This window comes from Catharus ustulatus, chromosome 1, assembly GCF_009819885.2.
Source record: "Catharus ustulatus isolate bCatUst1 chromosome 1, bCatUst1.pri.v2, whole genome shotgun sequence".
Taxonomy (NCBI): domain Eukaryota; kingdom Metazoa; phylum Chordata; class Aves; order Passeriformes; family Turdidae; genus Catharus; species Catharus ustulatus.
Window position 1 is genome coordinate 4,471,484 of NC_046221.1, and position 22,538 is coordinate 4,494,021.

At 42.0% G+C, this 22,538-nt stretch overlaps 1 protein-coding gene across 1 annotated transcript in view; it reads left to right on the forward strand.

Annotated features, from left to right (window-relative positions):
* OXSR1 (oxidative stress responsive kinase 1) overlaps nucleotides 1-22,538 on the forward strand; it is an 85,863-nt gene that overhangs the window by 21,915 nt on the left and 41,410 nt on the right. Inside the window, exons 3-4 of the mRNA XM_033072813.2 lie at nucleotides 6,176-6,284; nucleotides 16,607-16,748. Of these exons, the coding sequence (XP_032928704.1) occupies nucleotides 6,176-6,284; nucleotides 16,607-16,748 (251 nt within the window). The remainder of the gene's footprint in view (nucleotides 1-6,175; nucleotides 6,285-16,606; nucleotides 16,749-22,538) is intronic.

Below are 22,538 nucleotides of genomic sequence, written 5' to 3' on the forward strand. Positions count from 1 at the left end.
CTGTAGCTTGTAGTAATTCTTGCTCAGGGGTGTGACTGGGAGTGGTGTGTAAGCAGAGGTGGTCAAATACAGTGTTGCCTGCAAATGATCTTGGACTTCTGATTTATTGCTGAAGTTCCACTTTTTATTTGTCTTGCAACCCACGGTAGTTAACAGCCACACCAGTGTGGGTTTGCAAACAGTCTGCTTGCTCATGTGTTGTATTTCACAGCTGCACACCATTCAGAGCTGTGTTTTGCTCTTTTCCATTGTGGGATGCTGGCTGCCTTGCTGCTGTTGCCAGTCTCTGAAAGTGGTGTAACATCTGCCTCGAAATAACCATGCCTCCAGCCTTTTTTTCTTGTATAAGTGTTTTCTTGTTTTAAAGAATCACTGATCTAAAAGGCTCTAAATCCTCCCTCTGTCCTACAAACTCTTACTTCATTTTCATGCAATTAAAGCTGAGTTTTCTTTCATCCAGATGGAGAATTTTTTCTCCCTGAGTAGGAGATGATGTGGGTTGTCAGCTTAGCAGTTACCAGGAATGTTGAACAGCAGAGAGGGAAACAAACCATGGGATATTTCACACTGGGCTTTCCCATCTAGGGGGAAATGCTGCCTGTTTATTCCCTAAGATGATTCAACAGGAGGCAGGCTGAGGAAAGAGAATGGGAGATGTGGTGTTGCTGTTCCTAGAAAGATTCCAAAGTCTTTCTAGCCCAGAGATTGATTGCCCTGGACCTGACAGGCTGCCCACAAGAAGTGCAGGTACTGCTTTTCCTATGGCCAGAGGGCAGTTAAGGAGGCTGAGGGAACAAGTTGAACTGCAGATAAGCAGAAATGTCCTTTAGAATTTCATGGAAATAACCCAGGGAACTTGCTGCCAATAACATGGAGATCAAACATTGCGTGAGATTAAATAAATCAACCTATAGTTGAGAAGGTTAAATTAGATAGGATTTAAAAAAGGGATTATGAGCTCCCCTGGTTTAAAGCATAAGCCAACTGTTAACTGCCCAGGCTTAGTCAGAATTCTACCCTCTGGGCAGATAATTGTGTAACTGCTTTTTATAGGGTTTTTACACCTTCTTTTGAAGACTTGGACAGGATATTGAACTGCCTTTGATCTGATGGAGCACTTCCTACAAGTGGATTAACCAGACTGTAAGGTTGTTGGGAACAAAGCAGCAGATTGCTGTGGAAGGAGTACAGATGTTTCATCCATACATATCATCTGATGGAAATTGCCATTATAATTCCATTTCCAAGCCTGAGGACCTTCACACTTGCTCCAGGGAAAAGAAATCCAAGTGTCAGTGCCAGGGAGTCTAATAAATGATATGTGGTTTCTGCTTGGTTATTTGATCTGCTGTGTGACATGTTCCTTGCATGCTGGGATTGCAGTTTAAGATTAAGATTTAAGCCTGTGCTGGGTACAACTTGGCTGTATTGTTTATCAAAGCAGCAACAACAGAAGTCTTAATTACTGAACTGGTTTAGGGTTTGGTTTTGGGTTTTTTTGTGTGAAGTTCACTGTGAACATCAGAATTAATGGTGGGTGAAATCCTGTCTTCCTTCACCTGGACTGGATGAGCATGAGATGGTGCATGTAAGAACTTGCAGCTGTCTGTGGGCCCCAGTCACATTGACAGCATTGCTGAGCTGCAAGCTCTGGGCATTGATCTGAACAGCTGTAAGGGTCAGTCATGGGTTAGTTGGGGATGTGGGGAAAGCTGGTCTGCTTGGAGCTCACATGTTTGCTTTTTGGCTGAAACCAATAAAAAATGGCCATGTAGGAATTGCTACACCACAGTTCTTCAGTATATTTTCACTAATACTGAAGACTTTGGAAGAGGGAATGACCACTGAATGAGACTGAAGAGTAGCCATTAAAATGGGCAATGCTGAATGACTTGCCATGGGACTATTTTGTTCCCATCCCTGAAGATTACCTAATGGATGAGTTGCTTTTATTCCTTTTAGAATAGTTTCTTTTCCACTGTTGTTCTAGGACTAATCTAACTCCTCTTTACTCATGCTGGTTTAGCTCCTGTAGCTACTTGAGGCAAGGAGTTGAACTGGGTGATCCAAGGAGGGGGAGCTGAATCAGAATCTCTGATTTTATGCTTTTTAAAATATGTATTTTGAGTTAATTTTGGTAGAAGAACGTGTTTGGGTTTGTTTATTTTGAGTTCTAATAAAACATTGAGTTTACATTCAGTTTCAGTTATAATAAAACATTTGTGTTGCTACCTCAAAAGGCAAATGAATTATTGTCAATTTTACAACCTTTTAGCTAAACTGTTAAAGTTTCACTTGGAGCAGAATATGAATGGTTATGGCTGCCTGTGGGACTGGAGCTCTAAATCCTGCTTTAAAAGGATGAAGAGCAGCTTTAATGCCTTATCTCTCAGCTGAAATCTCATGGTGTAAGATCTTTGCCAGCCATAGTTGAAGTATTGGTGTTTTCAAGGGGTGATCACATCTGACCTGCTTTGATTTCTGCCCCAGCCATGCTTTCCCTCCCCACCTCTCTTATGGTTGTGATTCCCTTCAAACAGAGTGGCCAGGTTGAGTCTCTGGGCCCCTCTGAAGCTGCAGGTAGCCACATGAAAGCACTCTGCTGCTGTGCTGTATCTCTGGAGTTCATGTCAATATGTAGGAAGTAAAACTAAATAAAGCACAATTTTTATCCTGGTGTTTGAGAGCAAGTGCCTCTGAAGCAAGCCTCAGGGGCAGATAAACACAGAGTAAAAGGTGATGATGTGAAAAGAAAATACCATTAAGAAACTTGAGCTGGTAGCTAAAACACAGCCTTACCTGCTCCTATTAATTCAAACTTCAATTGTGTGTCACTGGGCAAATAAACCCTCATCCAAAATAGCTGATCTCCAGAAGTTTGTCTGACTTACAGGAGACTAGCAGTTGCTTTGATTCTAGATTATACTTCACTGCAATTTTATTACTGTTTTGCAAGCCTTGAAATGTTTCTTTTATTGCCTGTAGAAGTACTGAGAACATTTGTCAGAACCCTTAATGGGAGCCATGGAGGCATTTAGAGCTAATCCCAGTCTATTTACTTTTGCTATTTGACAATACAGATATTTTTAATATCTTGCCCAGGGTGAGCATGTAACCATTTCCAAACCATTGCCTGTGTCTAGACATGTTGTTGTCGGCAATTCATTCTCCATAGCTGAGCAGAAAGCAGAGCAATTGATGGGAATTGGCAGCAAGGCATTCTCTCATCACTGAGGCCATGCAGTGTGAGGGGGAGAGCTGCTTATCACCACTGCATCTGTGGGTCTGTGTCAAGTGACCCATGGCTGTTGGCAGAGAGGGACTAAAGCAACCTTTCCACCTTAAACTTGTATAGAGCAACCCAAATAAATTATTACAGAGGGGTGGAAATCGCTGGGATTTTTATTAGCAGTTTTGATGCTGGGATAAATATGGGAAGCACAGTTGTAACTCTGATCTGGGGGACAGCAATCTTAGTAGGGAGGTGGGAAGATAAAACCTTGACCTGCTGTGACTTTGTTGTTTGAAGGGTAGCAAACTCTCCCAAAAGCTTTGGCAATAGTGTTAAAGCTGAGCTTACTACACACAAGATGGCTGTTGCTGCATTTTATCCCTTCCTACTCTAAGTATCCTTTTCAGCCAGTGATCCTTGAGTGAGATTCCTGCTTCAGCTCCAGCCCTTCAGCCCCTGCATTTGTGCTGCTGGAGGGGATTGTGGATGTGTGACAGAATTGGCTTGGTTTCAGTTATGCCAGGAAGCATTTTAACCACAAAGCCCCTGTGATTTGCCACTATCACTTAAAGCAATTGTATGAGTTGAGCTTTCAGGATGTTGGTACCCTCTCTGGGGGAGAACAGGAACCAAGCTTTGATGTAGCCAGTGTGAGATTAGCCCAGAAAACTGCTGAAAATGAAATGGGGGGGTGTGTGGGTGGGAGGGAAAGTCTGCCTGGCTGCTGTTCCTTCTGATTGGTAATAATGTAAAAACACTGAAAATCATGGGCTGTGATGCAATTAATTATTCAGAGCTGTGCTGCACTGTGTGAGAAATGGATTAATCTGCCTGTATTGTACATCCACTGGCTGACAGAGGTGTTTAATTGCACAGATCAGGTTTGTGATTATTTATTTTCCCTCTTGATGCTTTGATGCACATGACAGGCTTGAGCTATTTGTTGTTTTAGCTGTGTTTCCCAGCCCAGGGAGCAGACTGTGGTAGTGAATGAGAGAGGAAGTTCTTTGAAAATAATAATAAAGTGGTAACCAAGTGTCACCAAATGCCTGAAAAATTCTGTACTATGGGGCTGCTTAAATGGCAAAAATCTTGTCTAGGATCTTAAGTGAACTTGGTCCAGACTTTGTCTCATTACCTCCTGTACTCCAGTAACATACACAAATATATATTAAATATGTAATGTTTGTATATATTTCTCATATTACTCTTTCAATCTCCCAGGAAACTGCTTCAAAATATTTTGAGCAGTTTATCTAAGAAAATATGAATCCAGCTCCTCTAGAAAGTTTCTGAGAGGGGGATGTGGGGCAGGTCTGGTTGATGGGATGGATTATCAGTCCTGCTTGCTGCTTTCCATCCTGGTTTCCTCTGGTGCCACTTGATCTTGTGTAGTATATTTTAAGTGTCAGAGAACTACAGAAAGCTCCCAAGTTGCTGATTTATTTCTTTTGTGAAAAATGACTTGACACAAGTGAAAGTTTGCAAGGAAGGGAGCTGGAGCTGTCAGAGTAAGCAAAATATATTGTTTTAGGCTGTATTTATTTTCACAGAGTATTTTTTTTAGTCAGAGTATGCTACATGGAGATGAATAGCTTATTCCCCACTCTTCAAATATCCTTTCCTGTTTAGAAGGATTCTTCTTTAATCTGCTTGTTAAGTTTCCTGGAAAGTTGGTGCCTCTCCTGGGGAAGCAGAAAGAGGAACCAATTGCTTTGGATTCCTCAAATGCACCTACTCCCTGAAAAGCAGTGCTAAGTGGATAAATCAACATGAGCCTGTTCCTTTGGAGCTGTGATTGCCAGTTCAGGCCTTGCCAAGGGGAAGCAGTGGCTTTAGCCTGAACTCAGTCACAGGCAGAGCTGTGACAGGAGCAGGAGGAAAATTGTGTGCTACATTTGTGGGGTGTCCTGGGCAGGAGTGAATTCTTCTCTTCAGTGCCAGGGAAGTCTTGTGCTTAGAGGGAGGAAAGGATGAGGGGGTGAAGGGCCCTTGCTCTCCTTCCTGCTTGTGTCTGTGAAGGAGTGCTGTAGTTGAGAGCAGAAGTTCAGGGCATGAGGGGTGTTTGGCTGGGGTGGGTACAATTTGTCAGGTTGGGGGACTTGGCTGAAGCACAAAGGCTCAGCTGGGTGCAGTGCAGGGTGCCAGGCTTGGCTCAGTGGATGGCTTTTGTCTATGGACAGCCAAGAAACTTTCTGTCCAAACTGGTGATTCGTGCTTGCATAATGAAACCAGTCAATGTTTTCTGTGGTGTTGTTCCCTCCATAACCTGGAAAACCTCCACCCTGAACCCAGAACCAAAACTAAGGCTAAGCACTATGTCAAAACTCAAAACAAATTAATATCTCAACATATTTCATATTGTCCTCAACTGGTGGTAGCTACTGACTTTCCAATCTCCAAGTGATCTCTCTCCTTCCAGTGTGACAAAGGATGCAGCTGTCCTTTGTGCCTTCAACCTAATTGAGCTAAGCCATCTGCTTTCCTGCTGGGAAGACACATTAGGAATGAGAGGCCTTTTTTCCCCAGTGACCAATATTTCCTTTTCTCATCCAAATTATAGTCTTCAACAGATTAAGCATCTGTTGCATAGTATTTAACTGAAAGAAGTCAGCATGAACTTCCTAGGTCACAAAGCACAGTGAATTTTTGGGAATATTCTGTTGTAGCTGTGTGCAGGTATTTTGCCATGCTTTGATGGCCCTACCACTTTTTTTGGTTAACTTTTTCTTCTTCTAGACAGACAAGAAGAACACCCTAAAATACCTTTTGGCTCTAGTATGATGTGGCCTGAGTGTTTAGAGTATTTCTGGATTTTCTACATTTACCTTCTAGGTATCCTTTTTTCTTTGCACTGCCTTTATGTCTTGAGGAAGATAAACTCAGTGCCAGAGGAGTAATAAGCACTGTGTCCAACTGCTAATGTTTTATTTTTCTCTACAGAAAGAAATTCAAGCCATGAGTCAGTGTCATCACCCCAACATTGTATCTTACTACACATCGTTTGTGGTGAAAGATGAGCTCTGGCTGGTGATGAAGTTACTTAGTGGAGGTGAGTGGTCCAATTTCTTTACCCTAAGGCAGCATAAAAACCTGTCCTCCCTCCTTCCTCTCTCTCTTGTTTACCTCTTAAGGTTTCCACCTGTGAATTAAAACTTTCATTAGGATTGTGGAGTTGTTTAGGTTGGAAAAGACCTCTAGGATCAGAAAGTCCAACCGTTACCCCAGTATTGTGAAATTCACCACTAAAACCCTGTCCCCAAGTGTCACATCCACATGTCTTTTAAACACCTGTGGGGATGGTGACTCCATCTCCCCAGACAGCCTGTTCCAGTGCTGAGCAACCCTTTCCATGAAGAAATGTTTCCTAATATCCAATCCAAACCTCCCTTGGTGCAATTTGAGGCAACTTCCTCTTGTCCTACTGCTTGTTCCCAAGGGGCAGAGCTCGACCCCCACCTGGCTGCATTCTCCTGTCAGGGAGTTGTGGAGAGTGAGAAGGGTCCCCCTGGAACCTCTGAGCCCCTTTCCAGCTCCCTGAGCCTCTCCTGGAGCTCCAGACCCTTCCCCAGCTCTGTTCCCTTCTCTGGACTTGCTCCAGCCCCTCAATGTCCTTGTCATGAGGGGCCCAAAAGTGACCCCAGGATTTGAGGTGAGGCCTCAGCACAGGGGACAATCCCTGCCCTGGTGCTGCTGTCACTGCTGCTGACCCAGGCCAGGAGCCATTGGCCTTCCTGCCCACCTGGCCACACTCTGGCTCATGTCCAGCCACTGTCACAGCACCCCCAGGTCCCTTCCCACCAGGCATCTTTCCAACCATTCTGTATGAATAGTAATATTTGATTGCAACCTATTCAGCTCAGAAATAGCTTCCCATGTTATGTCCATCAGTAGTGACACCTAAGTGGCTTTTGGAAGTTAAACACAGAGCCAGGGAAACTTCCCTTTTCTGCACTTATTCTCTCAGACACAGGAGAAAACTTTTTTTGAGAGAGTGAGTTTGAAAATTTTGTGTAAGTAATGTTTTATTTGAAGTCATAATATTTTCCAGGATCCCTGTTTAAGTTACAGTTGAGACAAGAAATGGAATCAAGTTCTGGATGTTAACACAAAGGGCTGTTGCTAAATCCTGGGCCTGTCTTTAAGAAGACTTCATTTTCCTGGCTCTGCAGTGAACAGGAATTGAAAACTGAAGAAAAAAGAAAATCCCTATTTTTTTTGCTTTTGAAAAGAACCCAACCTGGCTTCTCTGTTCTTGGCTTAATTTTGAGGACTGTAAGATGCCAGAAGATGATGTGGAAAAATCTGGCTAAACCTGTTTGCATTTTGCACAAAAACTCAACAATGACCATAAAACATGTCTCTTTGAAGGTGTTCTTTAGAGAATTTAGAAAATCAAATACCATGCCAACCTTAAGTCTGCCTTAAAAGGTTTTTAATGTCTCATGTGCTCATGTGTCATTAAGCAATGCCCTCTGTTTTCTTAGAGAGACATGTAACAGGTCATTAAAGATGTGATGACTGTGTGTGGAAAAGAATCCCCTGCCAGCTTAGAGCAAGCAGTGTTGCTGTGTGTATAAAAAGTGTATCTATGGGAAAGTTTCCACAACATAAGGAAATGGCATTTCAGGGGTGCTGGAGAGGCAGCAGCAATGGGTTTGGCCTTTTCCAGGAGAGTACACAACCTCTTTGAAGAAAATGCACAGCTGCCTCTGTCACTTCACAGCAGTTTTGTGTCAGAATTGAGTCACAATGAGGCTCATCCTTGAACGTCCAAATGTTGTCTGTTTGTTCTCAATTTTGTGTGGAGGTGGAGTATTTTTTTTTTTTTTTTTTTTGTGTAAAGCTTGGGAAAAGTCAGGCCATAATTATTAAGGCATTACAGATGTAAAGACTAGACTGGAAAATTTCTGGAAAAATAATTATTGCTTCAGAACCAGCTTCTTGCTGGTGTGAATGATGACCTGCCTCTCATTTAATATTCCCTTTGAATGGGCTTTTATGTTCTTCAGCCTGATAATTGGCCCTTAGTATGACCCTTGCTCTGGCATTTAGTGGGAGATTTGCAGGAAAGCAGTGCTAGGAAATCTCCCTGCTTCTTATGCTGTTGCATGTGTTGAAGAGTAGGATCATGCAGTAAAAGACTGACCAGTAAGAGTCTCATTTTATCTCCTCCCCAACATTCCTGTGAGTCAGTGTTAAATTTTCTCACTCAAAAAGAATCATTTGAAAGTTGGGAATTGCTAAAGTAAATAGACTTTGAGAATGACCTGGAGGATACCTTGTGAGGTATTTTTCAGCTGTTTTCTTTTATATACTTTTGACTTTATACTTTTTTAATATCTGTGCTTCAGGAAATTCATCTTAAATTTCATAGGCAAATTCTACAGCACAGTCTTAAGAATGGGGGAGCAAACTTGTGATTGGAGCTTTCTGACTGAAGAGCTTTTTCATTCACTTTTAATGAGACAATTTTCAGTTGGTCTTAGGCTGAGTGATTTATGTAACAAGAGACACTTCTAAAACTGCCTCTCATTCCTTTGAGCTTAGTTCTTATCAGTAATAAAGTGTCTCCTTTCACAGTCATCTGTCATCCAGTGGGAAAAATAATGATCTGGCTTTGTCAACAGGAAAAACTTTTGGGCTGGTTTTTAAACCAGATAACAAAAGCAAAGAAAAAAGCCCCAAAACAAAACCAAAAACAAACAAGCAAACAAAAAACCCTCCACCAAAATAGACCCAAAACAGAGTACAACCTAACACTTCTATTTTGTTTAGTTGTTCAAAAAGATGTGTACATCCCAATAAGTAAATATGAAATGCAGAATGGACATCAGAATGTATCTTGATCTTGGCTTTTGTGCTTGAGAATTTATTCTGGGTAAAGTGCAGAATTTTATTGCCTCTCTTCTGTCAGTGTATGCTGGTGTGATTTCAGGCTGAAACTGGTTTTAATTTCAGCCTGCAAACACTGACCTTATTAATTTGATAAAGAGCCCACAAGACAGCCCAATCTGTAATGCAAGCCTCTTTTATTGTTATTTTAAGTGCAATTTAATTTATTTTCTAGCTGCAGTGTTTTGTTAAAATCCTAACCTGGTCACACATGCAAGTGTTTTAGAAATGTCTCTAAGGGAAATATTCCAAATCCATGAATTGCTGTTGTCTAACAGTGTTGCCCCTCTGACAACCAGAGGGTGCACTCAAAGATACCTTGATTACCTGACTGACACTGCTACTGAAACAGAACTATTTGTCTCCACAAGTGCTCTGTTGGTGGGTGATTTCTATATTTGAAAGTTGTCAGCAGGCAGGAGGTAGCACTGGGGAGCTGATGTGCATCAGAGCCCAGCCAGGCTGGTGGGAGCCACTGCCCAGAGCCCTGGGAGCTGGCAGCACTGAGCCCACAGCAGGTGTGGAGTTGCTGATGGCAGAAACGTGGCTGGGATGAGATGGAGCTGGTAGGGACAAGGGGTGCTGCTGTGTCCAGTTACTGACAGCTTCTGTCAGGTCTGGTGATGTGTGTGTCAGGTTTGTGAAGGGTCTGCTGGTCCTGTTCCCTTCAGGAGAAATTGCAGACCCTTTCCTCTAATGCTGGGTATTCTGGAGGGTTCTGAGCTTGGCAATGTGAACTGGACACCCCAGCCTTTGAGTCCAGTGTTACTCCAAACTAAAATCCAATGGCTATTTCTAGACAGCTGCTGACCTGCTCTTTGCCTCCCTGCCATTCTCCTGTCATGAATTTTATTCATGCCTTTTTAAAGCCTGCTGAAGCCCAGTCCTGCTCTCAAACTCCTGTGGCTTTTTAAGAGGAAGAGGAGCAGCTGTGCTTTTGTTCTTGTGCTTTTACTGGTTGTGACCTGCATGCTCTTCTAAATTCTCCCTGCTTTTAACAAGGGCTCTCATTTCACAGGTGACCCATGGCTGTAGACAAGTCTATAAAACAGTTGCTTCTGTGAAACAGCAGCTCTGGTGACTTGCTACATCACACAAGTTTTCCTTTCCTAGCCTGCAGTAGATGAAACCTCCAAAATATTTTTAAACTATGCAAATCTGTTAAATGCTCTTGGATATTCTGTCCTCTTGAAGGCTGCTGATGAAATCTGCTGTATTGAAATAGTTAAACCTTTTATTTTTTCCAAAAGTTGTTAAGATTAGCTAATCAACTTCTTACTTCAACCTTTGATCTGAAGTTCAGAATGCCAGACCAAAAGAGGTAGGCAAGTCTTAGTTCTCTAGCAGAGAGTTAGGACATCTTGTTCTGCTTCTTCTGTGTTAATCTCTGATCTGGCCCCTCTGAATTCCAACAGTTATGATCAAAGCATAAACCACAGGTCCTTAGAAATATTAATGTTTATATTGCATTTTCTTAGGGGAGAGATACGCTATTTTTAATTCATCTGGAGGGGTTTGGATTTTATTTGTGGAAACAACTGAATTTCAAACAATTAAGGATGGGAAGCAGGGGATGGCAGGGACTGTACATAACTGTAGAATGCAAAGCCACTCCTAACTAATAAGAAAATGTGAAAAATTAGCTTGTCTTCAGATTTTCTCCTATAAATGTGTTGATCACAACAGCAATAGGTTGTTTTGCTCCTTTTATTGTATTATCTTGTAGTCTGCCTTAATCTTTCCTTATTTCTTCTCCATCCATGCACACGCCCTGGGGAGAAAGAGGCAAGAAGTTGATATTTCCTTAGCTTTCCCTCCGAGGAGGTTTAACCAGGGTTAATGTGTTTTCCTTTGTTTTGTATAACTTGTTTCCTTTACTTTGCTACTCTCTAGCTGTATCTGTATTCCTCAGTCCCAGAGGTACTGAATCCAAGCAGTTCTTCCTTTTGCATTTTCTTCATCTGTTTGCCAGAGACTGACAAGGTGCAGATTGAATTCCTGGCTGTAATGACAGCCAGGCTCACTGAAACCACTGGCTAATGCTGAGATGTCTTGAAAGAAGCAGCAATGAATCTGCCAACTTCCCCTGTCTCAAAGGTTCAGCCTGTTCAGCATCAGGGATTGTCCAGTTTGGGGCAGATTTTGGTTCTCACAAAGTTGTGTGGTGATTACCCAGCACTGTTTTCAAGCCTGTTTGTGCCAGGCCTCTAAATGGCCAATCTATGCAGGTACTGTTACCTGCCTTTTTCTTTTTTTTCTCTTTCCAGTTGGAAGTTAGGGATTAAATTCTCTCATTCTGCTTCCCATACCAAATTTAATGAGGTTTCTTTGCATTAACTTGATTCTGTCACTTAAGTTATATTATAACATGTGAGATATGGTTCCCATAGCAATCAGCTCTGCTGTACATTTTTTCTTCCTCTGGGGGCATGTAGAATTCCAGCAGGAATACTCCTGCATTTATCTATAATCTTGTTCCAAACAAGTTTTCCTTTCTGCTTAGGTTTTCATGTCCTTCTCTGCTTTATCCCCAGTGTGCTGAAGCAGTGCTGAGCACTAAACATCAGTGTCACTGATGACTGTGGATGTTTTCTTCCTCTGCTGAGGAGAAATGTCAGAAACAGGATTCCTAAATGCCATTCACAGACTTGCTGCTGTAGGTGAGGTCAAGGAATCAGCTCTGGATTTGGAACAGGAAGCCTCAGTCAGTGTTTGTGGTGGTTTGCTGTTGAAAGTGAATCAGTGGAACAATTAGAATTTCTTGCCCCGAGGGTGCAATTACACCGAAGTTTTCTTCAGCAGCAAAGCTGGTTAAGGAGTTCCGGGCTGCTGGGTCTCCACCCTGCCTGGAAAACTGGATTTCCAGTTACTGCAGTGATCCCATTTTATAGCATGGCTTTGTAAGGGGGTGAGGTGGTGAACCATGGAACTTTAATCTCATTTCATTGCCATAGGTAACCTGGTATCTTTGGAGTAGCACATAATTCATGGTGTCAATATCCAAATTCTGAATATCCTTCTCCTACAAGCAGTTACAGGTTGGGCTCTCTCAGCTGAGCTGAGTCTGTGTACAGGTTCCTTGTGACTTGTGCTGTCCTTAGGAGCTACTGCATTAGCAGCTTTTGGAGCAGAGTGGCAAGCTTGGGAGTTTGAGCAGAAAAGCAATTCCTTCTCAACTGCTGTGCAGTTTGCACTGAGAGCTTTCTCCTTACTGAGTAGGTGCATTTCCATGAGCATTGGTGTCAGTACACTGACACACTGGGATGATGAATGAAGAGTCATGCTAAATGCTTCATCAGATTGCACAGTATCTCACAGGCTTCCTGTTGATGTGCTGCACAGTGTATATTTGATGGGCAGGAATTTGTTCCAGCTGCATTTTTTCCATATCAATCACTAAATGTTATCTCCTTTCCTTTTGTCTTCTGTTGGGCTTTGAGATCAGTTGCTCATCACCAGTTTTCTTTAAACATCCTTGTTAATGACAGCATTATTTATATTTATGGTTAGACTCTAGTTCTGACCCTTTTCTCTGTGTCTTGTTTTGTCTTTTCTTGGTATGTGGCCCTTCTGGGCTTGGAAGAGCTTTCCAGTCAGCCTCAGCCAAACTTAATTTCTTTTTTTTTCTTTTCTCTGACTTAGGGTTCACCTTCCTGTAATGTGAGTCCACACTTGCTACTTGTGACTTTTTAATGGGAAAAATCATGAGGGAATTGTTGTAATCAAGCCTGATGCCATGTGTAATACACACCAGAGTGCTTAATAACATTATCTAAAATAGAGGTTTTATTTTAGGGAGGAGTCAAAGATATTTTTTTCTTTTCTGGAGATTTTGTGAAAATCTTGTAACTGTTAATATAGAGCAGGCTACCTTGTTTCCAGTATGAGCCTCATCCTCTGGCCACTAGGTTCTGTCTTACAGTGAGATTGAGCAGCTTGCACATGGAGCACAAATCCATAATGAAGCTACATTTAAGCAGAGATCCAGCTCTGTTTGGATGTGCTCTCTTCCCCAGTTCTTCCTAAACTGGTTTGAAGCTGGCTCAGAAGCTGGCAGTCTCTGCAGTCATGCTGGTGTTTCCCAGCAGTGTGGGCAGTTTGTTAAGAACATCTTCTGGTGTGGTTTAGGCCCTGGTTCCAGTTCAGCTGAATTATTTTCCAGTTAATTTTAGCAGTTACTGTACTGCTGGACTGGGAGCAGGCCACTGTGCAAAACAGTCATTTTTCCCTTTAGATTCTGATTCCCTGATCTCTTGGTCCAGTGTAATGGAGTTGTGGAAATTTGTGTGTATCCTGAGGCAGGGTCTTACCCTAGTGAGTGTGTCACACATGTCACTGAGACTTTGCATTGAATTTATCAGCCTGATGCTGCAATCCAGTCCTGGCCCTCTAGCAGGAGGTGTTTTCCTTGACAGTGAAATTCCCATGGCTTCTTTCAAAGCAACTCCTGCCTTGGCTGTGGGTTTCTGCTTGGGGATTTGGTTATTCTGCTGTTCCATGCCAGGCTTCCTGAGCCAGACTGCTGGAACACTGCATGGAGCAGTGCTGGGAAATGCAGCTTGGCTTTCTTCTCTGTGTTCCCTGGTGTTGTAGTTGAGTTGTGAGTCAACACCAACTCCCAAACTTATTGATTTGTGAGTTGGAATAATCACAGCTTCATGGTGCTGTGGTACCAGTGGCCAAACCCTGAGCAGACAGAGGGGATGATCCTAAGAACACTTTCTCCAGTAGAAAGGTGGCTCTTGGGTTGCTTTTCTGCTGTTTCCTGCAGTGGGCATTTGCTGATCCCTTTTTGCTGCTCTCCTTTTTGTAGAACACTGGCAAATTCCTCCACTTCTGTGAACATCTCAACGTGCAAGTGGTTTTAAAATAAATGTGCTTAAAAAGTGTCAGGCAGGACTGGGAGCAGATACAGGCTGGGTGTGAATCAACCTTTTCACAAGCAGGGCTGGCTCTGTGCATGCCCTCTTGTCTGTCTACCCTCCACCCCCCTTTCAGGGTTAAATACAACCTCTAACTTGGCTAAATAGAGGATTTTCTTTGACCAAATGAGTTTGAGAACCTTATGATCTGCCCCCTCATGTTCTCTGAGCCCTTTGCAGGAGAAGGGAAATGTTTGTGAACCAATTCTGCTAACAGAGTCGTGGGTGGCAGGAGGACAAAGAGAGTACATGAAGAACCACATATTTTCACTGGACTTCTAAAACAAGTGAAGTTTGTTCTCCAGATTAAGGCACATTTCAGAGGAAAAACCTGAACAGTAGATGTGGAGGGGCTTTTTTGGTGGGGTGTTTTTTGATGTCACAAAAATTCTTGTCCAGATTAAGAAGTGTCAAAATGAGTAAGCATGAGCTCTTTAAATGTAAAAACATGATAGGCTGAAGACCAGATGAGTCCTCATGGCACACAACAGAAGATTCTTTTCTCAGAACATAAAGGTGAGGTTTCAGTGAAGAGATTCATCTCCAATATCTGAAGTCTTGGCTTTCTTCAGTAAAGATCCTCTTGCTCTGATGCAGGAAGTCCAAAGTATGTCAAAACAACCTGAGTTATGGCTGGGTGAAACATTTGGCTAAGACCCATGTCAAAATTCACTAAACATGAGTGTCTTTCTCTGCTTGGGTGGGGTAAAGGAAGGATGAACACTGAGTATTCTTGCATAAAATGTTGGGGTGATGTTATGTAACTTCATTTCTTATTTTTTTTTTCATTTTCCTCTGGGTTTTTTTTTCTTATTTTTGTTAGAGTCTTCTGTGTTAAGCTTGTGTCCTCTGTAAATATCTTGAAGTAAGCAAAGAACTTTTTGGTAAGAGGAAGCTGAAGGTGCCATTCAGGGCAGCCAATTTATTGTGTATAAATTTAGTTTAAGTTCAGTTTATTTCTACTTGGTTTACTGGATGTCTTGGTGTCCAGGTGAAGCTGGTGCCAGTGGGCCAGAGAAGATGGAAAGTGAGAAACAGTGGCTCTGCTGGCTGCAGCAAGCTTTTAGATGAGCTCAGCATATACTGCTTTTCACAATCTAAGGGACACTGCACCCATGATGTTGTTTCCTGTGCAGTTTGAATTGTGCAAAATGAGCCTTTCCACATGGTGTTTGTATTCAAACCTTGCAGCCCCTGCTTTTGTAGGAGAGTCCAAAAGGAAAATACTCTTAATTGAAAACTGATCTAAGTGGGATAGTTAATAAAATAAATGTTAATCAGGATGGGGTTTTTTGGTCTACCTGAACCTGAAGGGTGAGAAGAAAATCAAACTGAAAACTTCCATTGTATTTTTCACTTGCTTCAGGAATTTACAAGGTGAAACTTTTAATTCTCCCATGGACCAAATTCATGAGAGTTTCTGCTCTTCAGATCCAAAAATAATTCTTTTTTTGGATTGTGAGTTAGGAAGAACAAACTCTCTAAACTTCTGTTAAACTGAACTCAGCTTTTCTAAACTAGCTGAGTTAGTACTGGAATGTTCTTTCCCTGTAAGTTTGTTGTTCAAGACAAGCAAAGCTGCAATTTGTTCTCTCCAGTTGTGCCTGCTTTTCTCATTCTTTAAGAACTTCCCAGCACTACTGGCACTGCTTTGTGCCCATAGCTGTAAAATCCCTACTGCTCCCTATCCACTCATTAAACCACAGAAACCCAAGTTTGAAGGGGCTAAATGGCACAGGCTTTGGAAAAGAGGCATAGCCATCCCATGCTGGAGCAATAAAAAGTTCTGAGAAGTCTCTTCAGTCCAGATGCAAACACAAAGAGGGCAGTGCCCTGTGTCTGTGAAAAGCAGGGCCTTGCACAAGAGGCCTGCTGCGAGTCACTGGTTCCGTTTATTCCTGGGTGCACTTTGAAGAAGTGGTTTGCTCTCTAAAGCCTGGTTTGTCATGGAAGATGATGTAATTCACACCATGCTTGGGAGAGAGACTAAACATGCTTCTAGGGAAGGATCTAAGCTATTCCAGTTTTGTACACAGTGAAGAACGGACTTATTTTCAGAATTCAGCCTCATTTGTTAATAACTTCTACTTTTTTTCCCTCTTAAGGTTGTATCAGCCCTTAATAGATGAGATTTTTCCTGCTATTCCTCTGCACAGAATTTGTAGGAGTTGAAAAAAGTGCCTAATTTTATCAAGTTTCAGTTAGTAAGTGCTGGCAGCCCCCTGCTTTTTCCATTTCCCCCTTCAGCATCTGCAGTACTCAGCACTAAGCCAGCTGTAGCATCAGTATCTACTTAAAAACCTTCCAAGAGCCCTGTGTGTACATTTTACATTTTGTCTTGTTCAAATAACTTCAGTTGCTTGTGTTCACAGGGGTTTTGCAGCCCACCTTGGGGGGCATTGTTGCCTCTGCTTTCCTGCAGCAAAAGCTTCAATGTCTGACTCTGATCCTGACCACCAGCAGTGAATTTTTTGTACTTGTATATTAAACAATGATGAATTACACTTCACTGAATCAGCCCTTCTAGTTTAAACTAAGATGTTTAACTCTTCTCTAGGCTCTGTTTTGGATATTATCAAGCACATTGTGGCCAAAGGAGAACACAAGACTGGTGTCCTGGATGAAGCCTGTATAGCCACAATCCTTAAGGAGGTGCTGGAGGGACTGGACTACCTGCATAAAAACGGGCAAATCCACAGGTATTCTGTTTTTCTCACTTTGTGGTAATGTTATTGAAACAGTAGCTGATCACAGTCTCATCCTATGATTTGCTGAGGTCATAAACAGGAAAGTAAAGGTGAGAGCTTAATTAAAATGCAGAATTCAGATGTTTATGTTCTCTATACTGTGTCTATTTTCAATGACTAGGCCAAATTTGGGGTGTTAAAATTTATGACCTAGGGAATGTCCTTTTAAATGGTAACATTCAGCTGCAAAGTGTAGTTGATGGAAAGCTGGAAAACTTCCACTGATTTTGTTTCTTGCAGAGTTACAAATTACCAAGAACACTGAATAGGCAGAGTTGAGCAATTTAATAAAAAGTCCTTCCAGCTCTGATTTTTTTTTTTTTTTAGGTTAACTGCAAGCTCAACATTTGAATTTGAGTAATTTTATTTTAAAAGAAAGGAAATGAAACTGATGGAAAAACTTCTGTAGGCAAAACCCAGTTAACTAATGGCCTGTGATGTGACACATCACTGAAAGTTGTGGGTTTGTGCTGCTGTCTTGTTTGGGATGTGTTTTAAAATCACATTTTCCTCTCTCCTGGTGTCAAGGTGTGGTGTAGTTCAGTAGAAGATGCTAAGTTGGTCTGGTCTGCATTAAAAAGACTGAAGTTTGCAATCCTAAATATGTGCTGAAAATAGAATATAGTGCTTGTGGGTAATATACACAATGGCAGCCACAGGCTGCTGCTGGAACAGCCTCTTCTTTCTTGGGAGTTTTGTGAGCTTGGCTCTGCTCTGGTACAATGCCATTATAAGCATTGCTGCTGCTGTGCTGGACTAAGTTTGTCCTCTTATAGCTGTACAAGAGGTAATTTTTTTTTTTGCCTAAATGTTATTTTAATTAGAGAATAGAAGAAGCATTCATAGTTTCAATCAAACTGACTGGCTTTTGTAGGTTATTTTGGATTAAAAGGAAAGAAAGAGTTGTAAGTATTTCAGGTGGAATTATTTTCTCTGAAAGAAGTCTCAAATTTCAGTTTCCAGTCTCAACTAAAACTCTGATTTAACAAGAATCATTGTCTTCATTGGAGACAGTTTTGATTTCATAGCTGGTTGCTTGTAGATTAACTTTGTTTTTTCTGATAAGACTTGATGCAGCTCTGGGAATTCAGAGTAAAGTAATAAATCAACTTACTTGCCAATTACATGGTAACTTTTCACTTTGCCATAAGTAATTGACAGAACTGTGTTCATCTGTGACCTGCTGTTGGTTTGCTTGGCTGATTTAGTTATCTTCTGGTCTAGTGAAATTGAAATATATCTGTTCAAGCAGCAGAAAGCTGTTAAATCTGTTTCTCAGGAGATACTGCAGTGTTTTATGTATTGAAGAGAGGTGGTTCTCCATTTGGCTGGCTGGAGTGGAAAAGCAAAACTAGTAAATGTGGTAAATATTAGAGAGAATATATTTGTGTGTGGTATGGGGGATTTTTTACTGCACTCAGCAAAAATACCATGTTCACAAAATTAACACTGCTGGTCTGAAGAAAATGTTTCATATTGAATCATTTGAAAATGAACTGGATCAAACCTGCTGTGACCATTTTCATCCTGCTTATTGAAGCATTTTGCCTATGCTTCAGCAAAGAAATCAGAGCTGTGTCACTGCTGCAGCTTAGGGTTGTGGTTGTGCATCACCCCCTTGGCATCAGTTTCATCCCTGTATTTTGGGGCTGCTCCAACAATTGTGTGATACCTCATAGAACAGGGTTTGGATTTTCTCATTGTGCTGGGCACAGCAGTCTGGGAAATTTGGAGAAGTGGGACACAGAAGGTTGTGTGGTTTCCTACCTGTGATGCAAGGCTGCTCTGGCTGTTGGCAGAAGGCAAGCTGACATGCCTTTGAAGGATGGAACATGTTTCCTTAATGGAGTTCATCATGCTGTGTTCCGTTTCATCCAGATGTGTGTGTGCTGCTGAGGAAAACACAGTTCAAAGTTGTAGTGCAGCTGGGACCTCTCTTCATCTGTAGAAATATCTGTATGGTTTTCCCATTTTGCTTAATGCTAGGGGTCATAATATTGGTCATGCATGATGGGAAAGGCAGGTGGAAATTTTGCAGCCATGCCTGGGATGCTCTGAGAGGAAGTGTTTAAAATAACTGAACTTTGGTCCCCTGGGTCAGCTTAAAGTATCTGGCTCTAAAGGAAAGCACATCAAGTGATGGCTGAACTGCAAATATTGTCTGTTGTGTGGGGCAGCTGTGCTTGGGGTGAACTTCAGGCCAGAGCAAGATCAGCTGTGAAGGGTCAAAATTGAAGGGCTTTAGTTAAGACCTGGAACAGCCAGCACAAAGCAAGCAGCCATCCAGCAGGAAAAAAATGTTCAGCTGGTTACGCTAAATATCCAAACTCTGCTCGTGTTACACCTTGGAGAAAACAACTTGATAAAATTAGAGACGCGGTATGAGTGAATGACTGTAATTAGCACATGTGAACTTGGACAGCCAGGCCCGTGGCACAGCCCAAAGGATGAATATTGGGTCCCAAATGTAATTTTGTGGGCACTGTAGACCAGAAGAGGGGCTGTAAATCACTGGTGAGATCGGAGAACATATTTCTGTCAGTGGAGCTGCTCAATACTTCTAAATTATGCATCATCTTAAATGGGTGTATTAAGTTAACACGTGAAAAACTGGCTTAATGAAATTTTGCTGCTGCTGAATCTTGCTCTGCCTACACCCTCCTTGAACTTAATGCCACTTCCAATTAGGGTTTGGGGAGCTGCCTTGGTGTGGAAGTGTAAATCCCTGCTTTGGACAGGACAGGAGTTTGACAGTATTCTCTAGAGGAGATTAGAAAGCCAAATATCTAGTGAAGGCTTAAATTATAATTTTTTTATTGTTTACTTTCCTAATTAACAGCCAGAGTGAGTCTGAGATTTCAATAGGCACCATTGTTCAGGAATAAATGCTGAAGTCTCCCACATTGCCCAAAGTGATGTTTGTTTTTTTTTCCTTTCATCCTGCAAGGGCTGATGGGAAGTGTCTGAGGCCTTATGACAAAGGAGACAAAATCAGTTTTATTTTAATGAACGCTCTATACCACAGTAACAATTGATAACAAAATCACCTTATGTGGGAGTTGTCAGCTCCCTGCCTTCCCTGTCCTGTCCCTGTCCCCTGTCCTGTGCCAGCTGCTGCTGTCCCTGTTGCGGTTTCCTGCGTAGCACGGTGATCCCAGTGAGGATTTGAGATCCCAGAGATCCGGCTCATGTGCAGTGAGTTAAGTACCTGGGCAGCAGCCAGAGCTGAGGGCAGGGGGCCACACTGGGAAGCCCTGGGTGAAGCTGGTCCTGCAGGAATCTGCTTGGGCACATTTCTGTGTGGAGGTCACACAACACTGAGTGCTGTGAGGGGTCTCTGCCAGGCTAATCCAGGCTGGGTGACACTCAGGCTGTGTTGTACCTCTTCCCCATTTGGACTTTGATTCTTCTGTATTTGGGGATTAGCAGGAGTTTGATGAATGACTTAGAAATAAAACTAAAGCAAAACCAACCCAAGAGGTTTTATTGCTTGAAAAGATTTATTGGAGGGAACTTCAAGGCTTTCTTTTTCAGCTGGTGCTGCGTATGGCAGGCTGACAAATGAATCATGCTGATTAACTGTTACAAGGTCTCTCTGTCTTTCTCCCTATTTTTATCTCTGAGCTTATCTTCTGTTCATGATTAGCTGTTGTGTAACTGAATATTTTAGTTAGTCCAGGTAAAATAATACACTGCTCAAATATAACCAGATTCTCTTATTGCAGCACAATAAATGTAATACTGTCCTGGTTTTATGTAAAAACAAAAGCCTGGGAAGAGGTTTAGAGTTGCATGCACTTGAACTATTGGCATGGCAGCAATCCAACTATTAATTTGTTTGCTGCTCTACTTCTTACAGGGTGAGAGGAGTAGCAACATGCTTTATAGGCTGAGTTAGATCAGCCTGTGCTGCCATACAGAATGTTTGGAGGGTTTTTGGTGTCTTTTCAAAATCAAAATGTGGGCTGCAGTGTGCTGGGACAGCTGTTTGAATGTGGCTTTGAAGAGACCCTGGAAACAATATTCTTGCTGTGCTTTTATGACAGATAAGTTCACTTTTTTTGGACCTTAGGATGGTTTTGACAGGGAATCAAAGTTTAATTCTTTGCTTCTTTATCCACACTTAAGAGTAAATAACTTCTGAAAAATGGATATCTATCTGCACATAAACATCACCAGTACTTATATGTTGGATTTTGCAGGAGCTCACCTCCAGTAGCAAGGTTTTGATTTAAGAAGGAGCTGATGGATGTATTTTGGGACAACTTGGCTGTCCTACAGGATTCAAGCTTAATTTTCCTGTAGCTGATTAATGCATTGATAACCATGCTGGCAGGTGTTGTGGTTAAACTGGATTCCAGTGTGCTTCTGAAATACTGTACTCTCATGTTTCTGTAGGAAAACTGTGGGAAGAAGTGAGAGAACTTCAAGCTCTCCTCTCTACAGTGCTGTGATTTTTGCTTTGGGAAATTGTTTTGGAAGTGAACTTTGGTAGGGGATGATTAGGAATGGATAACAGGATGTGGAACCTTTCCACCTCTAATTGCCGGTTTGGTTTTGAATCAGGACACCAGTAATTTGAAAGCTGGCTATTGCTTAGCTGTGGGAAGTGCCATTTTTTATTCAGAGAACTGTACTTTGGTTTCTTCTCTCTCATCATATAGGATGGGTAGAAATAATCTTTAGAGATGGTAATTAATAGAATTCTAGAACTTTAATTTGTAAACAATTCAGAAGCCAGAAGAATAGAAATGTGCTCCTTCCTACTGAGACACACAAGAGTAACAAGAGGCTGCTCTAGATTGTTCTGTATGATTTGTTCCCCAAATAAACACCTCGTTCTGCAGTGTCAAAGCCCAAGGACCACTGAACCCCCACTCTCTGTACAGTCAGAGTGGGGTGTATTGTGATGGTTTGGCAAACCAGCATGTTTTCCTGGTGGCTGTTTCTTCCACTACATCATCCAGAAATTCATTGTTCAAAAACAAGAAAATTCCCAGTGGTTGCAGAGAGATAATACAAACCAGATGTAAATCCCAAATCTGCAGACAGCCAGAAACAATAACTCCTGTGGAGACAGTTTTCCTCCAAGTGGATAAAGACAGTCTTTGGTCTGAAGTCTAAAAACCTGAGATTTTAACCTCTGATGGTAAATATCATTGCTGGTGAAATCACAGAGATGCTGTAAGGGCTCCAGGTGATGCCCCAGCTCCTGGGAGCTCCCTGCAGCACAGGGGTGCAGGTGGGCTCCAGGGTGATGCCTTGAGGTGTGGCTGCTGCAGAGCTTTGCCCCTCTGCCATTTCCCTCCTCTGAACTTTGTCACTGGGTGTCCTGCAGTTACTCAAAGTAACTTGGTTTAGTCCAAAGGAAAACCCAACTGTTTGGGAGAGGAGTTTTTAGGTTTTTCTCTCTGCTTTGCTACATGGAGATGAGAAGCAGGAGAAATATGAAGAGTGGGAAAATAGAGGTTGGGTGATCTGAAGGTTCAACAGTGACAGGTTTTGGTCAGTGATCCGTGAGTTGTACACTCAAATAATGCTGGTTTCCAGCAATTCTCAAATTGTCAGGAGTATTTGGATTTGATGTGTTTCCAGGGGGAATAATCATTCACTGTCTGCAATATCAAATGTATAAAGTGAAAATGTAACAGACTCTTAGCTTTTAGTCTGAAGAAACCGAGTGCCATTCACACGTGTACAACACTGTGACATCTTTCTCATGTCACTGCCTTTATCTGGTGT